At 41.6% G+C, this 5294-nt stretch overlaps 1 protein-coding gene across 1 annotated transcript; it reads left to right on the forward strand.

The window, feature by feature from the left end:
• Nucleotides 1–244: 244 nt before the first annotated feature.
• Nucleotides 245–4673, forward strand: LOC111807521 (uncharacterized). Its single transcript, XM_023693267.2, has 2 exons — nt 245–3256; nt 3937–4673. Exons 1-2 carry the CDS (start codon nt 394–396, stop codon nt 4464–4466), a joined length of 3393 nt encoding a protein of 1130 aa, XP_023549035.2. The 5' UTR covers nt 245–393; the 3' UTR covers nt 4467–4673.
• The last annotated feature ends 621 nt before the right edge of the window (nt 4674–5294 follow it).

A 5294-nucleotide genomic window follows, 5' to 3' on the forward strand; every position in this document is an offset into this window, starting at 1 on the left:
AATGTAACAAAAAAAAAAAAAAAAAAAAATATATATATATATATATATATATATATATATATATATATATATATATATATATATTTTCATCTAAAAGAAATGAAAATAAAATCAAAGAAGACCAAAGACACGAAGTCTAAAATATGTTTTTTTTTAAGGTTTTTGGTTTTTTGTTTTTTTTTCTTTGGGTGGCAATATTATTGTCTTGTTGTTCTTGTTTTTTTTTTGAATTTTTAAGAAACAAAATCCTAGGTATTTGTACACTCTGTTCTTGTTTGAGCTTGAGTCCATGGCAAGGAAGAGCAAACACTCTCAAACCTCCCAAGATCTTTAGAGTTTTCAAACCCCAAAAATTATGCAAACCCAAGAAGAAAAGTTCGGAATTTGAGGCAAATGTCCATTCAATCCCTCTTCTTCTTCTTCTTCTTCTTCTTCATTCATTCTTCTCTTGCTGCAACCAACCATGAAGCTTCCATTCTCCTCTCATGGCTTCACAGCTCCTCCACTCTGTTTCCCCCTTCCCCTGTTTTTCCCGACTGGAATGTCCTTGACTCAACGCCCTGTAACTGGACCTCCATTACTTGTTCTTCTCATGGTTTCGTCACTGAAATCAACATTATTTCCGTCCCTCTTCAGCTCCCATTCCCTTCAAATCTCTCCTCTTTTCCTTCCCTTCAAAGGCTTGTCATTTCTGATGCTAATCTCACCGGCTCCATTCCTCCCGACATTGGTGACTGCACTGAACTCACTCTCATTGACCTCAGCTCCAACGCCCTTGTCGGAACAATCCCGACAACCATTGGAAAGCTACAGAACCTCGAGGAGCTGATCTTGAACTCCAATCAGCTCACTGGCAAAATCCCACTAGAGCTCACTAATTGTAAAGCTCTCAAGAACTTGCTCTTGTTTGACAACCGGCTGACCGGAGGAATCCCTTCCGATGTGGGCAAAATGGGGAATCTTGAAATTATTAGAGCAGGTGGGAATCGAGATATCAGCGGCGAAATCCCAGAAGAGATTGGAAATTGCAGGAATTTGACGATTTTGGGTCTGGCTGACACCGGAATTTCAGGCTCTTTGCCTAGTTCTTTAGGCAGGCTTCAAAAGCTTCAAACTTTGTCCATTTACACGACCAAGATCTCCGGCGAGATTCCACCGGAGTTAGGTAACTGTTCTGAGATTGTTAACTTGTTTCTTTATGAAAATAGTTTATCTGGTTCTGTTCCTAAAGAGATTGGTAAGCTGCAGAAGCTTGAGCAGCTGTTTCTATGGCAGAATGAGCTAATTGGGACAATCCCAGCTGAAATTGGTGAATGTTCTAGCTTGAAAAAGATTGATCTTTCATTGAATTTTCTTTCTGGGGCTATTCCTTTAACATTAGGGGGACTGTCTTTGCTTGAAGAGTTCATGATTAGTAACAATAACGTGTCGGGGACGATACCTTCGAATCTTTCGAACGCGACGAATCTGTTGCAGTTGCAGCTTGATAGTAATGAGATTTCTGGTTTGATCCCATTTGAGTTGGGGATGTTATGGAAGTTGAATGTGTTCTTCGCTTGGCAGAATCAGCTCGAAGGAAGCGTTCCATCAAGTTTGTCGAATTGTTCGAATCTTCAAGCTCTTGATTTGTCTCATAATTCATTAACAGGAAGTGTTCCTCCTGGATTGTTTCATCTTAAAAACTTGACAAAGCTTCTTTTGATTTCAAATGATATCTCTGGAACATTGCCACCTGATGTCGGTAACTGCTCGTCTCTTATCCGAATGAGGCTCGGAAACAATCGGATTGCCGGGGAGATTCCGAGCTCGATCGGTGCTCTACAGAGCTTGGATTTCCTTGATTTGTCAAGAAACCATCTTTCAGGATCATTGCCTGTTGAGATTGGGAATTGTAAAGCTTTGGAAATGATTGATATCAGCAACAATGAGCTGAAAGGTTCATTGCCTCAGTCACTTACTTCACTGTCTCAGCTCCAAGTTTTGGATGTCTCATCAAACCAATTTGATGGTGAGCTTCCAGCTAGTTTGGGGAATCTTGTTTCTTTGAATAAGCTCATTCTAGCTCGAAACGCTTTCTCAGGAACAATTCCAACATCGCTAAAACGTTGTTCGAGTCTCCAACTACTTGACCTTAGCAGCAATCAGCTGATCGGGAACATACCGATTGAGTTGGGTTCGATCGAGTCTCTCGAGATTGCTCTCAACCTTAGTTGTAATGGCTTCACTGGCTCATTGCCTTCTCAAATGTCTGGACTTAGTAAGCTCTCTGTTCTAGACCTTTCACATAACAGCCTTGAGGGTGATTTGAAGCCGCTTGCAGGGCTCGATAATCTCGTCGTGCTTAACGTTTCGTTTAATAACTTTACTGGTTATCTTCCGGACAACAAACTTTTCAGACAACTATCACTGACCGACTTGGCAGGCAATAACGGTCTCTGTTCTTCGATTCGAGATTCGTGTTTCTTGACAGATTCCGATAGGGAAGGACTTGCTAGAGATGGGGATGATACAATGAGATCAAGAAAGCTCAAGCTAGCAATTGCATTGCTCATTGTACTAACTGTTGTGATGATTGTAATGGGCGTGATTGCGGTGATTCGAGCTCGAACGATGATTCAAGATGAGGATTCGGAGCTGGGAGATACATGGCCTTGGCAATTCACACCATTTCAAAAGCTGAGTTTCTCTGTTGAGGAAGTGTTGAGGTGTCTTGTGGACGGTAACGTGATCGGCAAAGGGTGTTCGGGGATGGTTTATCGAGCTGAAATGGATAACGGAGAAGTGATTGCAGTGAAGAAGCTGTGGCCAACTATGATGGCAACAGACAGTAGCTACAACGACGAAAAATGTGGCGTTCGTGATTCGTTTTCGGCAGAAGTTAAAACTCTAGGCTCGATACGACATAAGAATATCGTGCGGTTCTTGGGCTGTTGTTTGAATCGGAATACACGACTACTAATGTACGATTATATGCCGAATGGTAGTTTAGGAAGTCTCCTACATGAGAGAAATGGGAATACCTTGGAATGGGATCTAAGGTACCAAATCTTACTAGGTGCAGCACAAGGCCTTGCCTATTTACACCATGATTGTGTCCCTCCAATTGTTCATAGGGACATTAAGGCCAATAACATACTCATCGGTCTTGAATTCGAGGCCTATATCGCTGATTTCGGCCTTGCCAAGCTTATCGACAATGGAGATTTCGGTCGATCATCCAACACCGTTGCAGGGTCCTATGGCTACATTGCTCCCGGTAAGCATTTTTCTTTCAAATCACTTGAAAACTCATGTAATCCACTACTGTTTTGTGAGATCCCACGTCAGTTGGAGAGGGAAACGAAATATTCCTTATAAGGGTGTGGAAACCTCTCCCTAGCAGACATGTTTTAAAACCTTGAGAGGAAGCCTAGAAGAGAAAGCACAAAGAGGACAATATTTGCAAGTGGTGGACTTGAGCTGTTACAAATGCTATCAGAACCCGTCACCGGACGGTATGTTAGTGAGGATACTGGGCCCCCAAGGTGGGTGGATTGTGAGATCCCACATCGGTTGGAGATGTGAACGAAGCATTCTTTATAAGGGTGTGGAAATCTCTCCCTAGCAAACGCGTTTTAAAACCTTGAGAGGAAGCTTAAGGGAAAGCCCTAAGAGGAGAATATCCGCAAGCAGTGGGCTTGGGCTGTTACAAATGGTATCAGAGCCGGTCATTGGGCGGCGTGCCAACGAGGATGCTGGGCCCCTAAGGGGGTGGACTGTGAGATCCCACCTTAGTTGGAGAGAGGAACGAAGCAATCCTTATAAAGGTGTGGAAACCTCTCCCACAGAGAAGCGTTTTAAAACATTGAGGGGAAACCTAAAAGGAAATGTCCAAAGAGACAATATAGGTGTTACATGTTTCAATCTTAATTAGCATTCTATTTTTGTCCATTTCAGAATACGGCTACATGATGAAGATAACCGAGAAGAGCGATGTCTACAGCTACGGTGTCGTGATAATCGAAGTCCTAACAGGAAAACAACCAATCGACCCAACGATACCCGACGGACAACACATCGTAGATTGGGTGAGAAGAAAGAGAGGGAATGAAGTCCTTGACTCAAGCTTGCAATCAAGACCAGAGACAGAAATAGAGGAGATGATGCAAGTTTTAGGCATAGCGTTATTGTGCGTAAACTCGTCACCAGACGAGCGACCGACAATGAAAGACGTCGAAGCAATGTTGAAAGAAATCAAACACGAAAGGGAAGAGTATGCGAAAGTCGACGTGCTGCTCAAAGCTGGCTCCTCTCCTGCCAATGGTGGGCAAGAGAACAAGAGCTCAAATAATGTTAATGGCGTTGGAACAGCAACATCTTCTTCAAAAATGTCGACCAGAAGCTTGTTGCCTAAAAGCAATAACACGAGCTTTTCTGCTTCCTCGTTGATCTACTCGACATCGTCCTCTAATGGCAGAAAGAGTTAATTTTTTTTTTGTAAAATAGATTGATTTGATGGTTAAGCCAAAGTGGGAAGTTTGTTTATGATCAACAAGAACATTTCTTCTTTCAATGATGTAAAAAAAAGAAGAACAAAGATTGATATTTCATAGCTTTAGATCAAGTTTGTGATCCAACCACTTTATTCAATAATGAAGGATTGAAGGAACTATTTGCTCGTTAATTTTTCTTTTTAATAAATTATGTAACAACGAGCGGTATGTGTGGTTGAACAAGTTTGGATTTTATACGAATTGTGTTCGGTTGGCGAAGGTAAGCCTCGTCGAAGGTTCGACGAAGCTATAAATTAGGGCAAAAAATGTGAATGGAGTTTGAGTCCTCCTTAATGCTTGAAGTGAGTGTGTTAAGATCAGGACGCTGCATGGTTGAACAAGTTGTGTTTGGTTGGCGAAGGTAGACTTCGTTGAAGGTTCGATGAAGCCACAAAGTCAGACGAAAAATGTGAATGGGGCTTGAGTTTCCTTTAAGGCTTGTTGTGAGTGTGTCAAGATCACGACGTTGCACGGTTGAAGGAGTACGACTGTAACAGTTGGTATCAAAGCCACACTTTGTGGGTTTAAGTCGGATAAGATAGAGAACTCGAGAGTTGAATGAAGACTTTAAAAATGTTGTAAACTCACAGCCGGATTAAAAATCCAATCTACGAACTTGTTCCTACCGAGAATAACAAACCCGTGAGCTTAATCTTCGAGAATATTGTGATCGACTTTTTGAAAGCTTAATTTTTTTTTTAAACCATTAAAAACTCATTTCAAATTTAAATGTATTCTTAGGATTTTTCCTTATCATTTAGT

The sequence above is a fragment of the Cucurbita pepo genome, chromosome 12, assembly GCF_057944985.1.
Source record: "Cucurbita pepo subsp. pepo isolate OVF chromosome 12, ASM5794498v1, whole genome shotgun sequence".
Lineage (NCBI taxonomy): Eukaryota > Viridiplantae > Streptophyta > Magnoliopsida > Cucurbitales > Cucurbitaceae > Cucurbita > Cucurbita pepo.

Bases quoted from the DNA above. Each gene is read 5' to 3' on its own strand.
- LOC111807521 (XM_023693267.2), top strand. From the start codon at position 394: ATGTCCATTCAATCCCTCTTCTTCTTCTTCTTCTTCTTCTTCATTCAT. The intron at 3,257-3,936 runs GTAAGCATTTTT...TGTCCATTTCAG, and splicing joins CTATGGCTACATTGCTCCCG to AATACGGCTACATGATGAAG.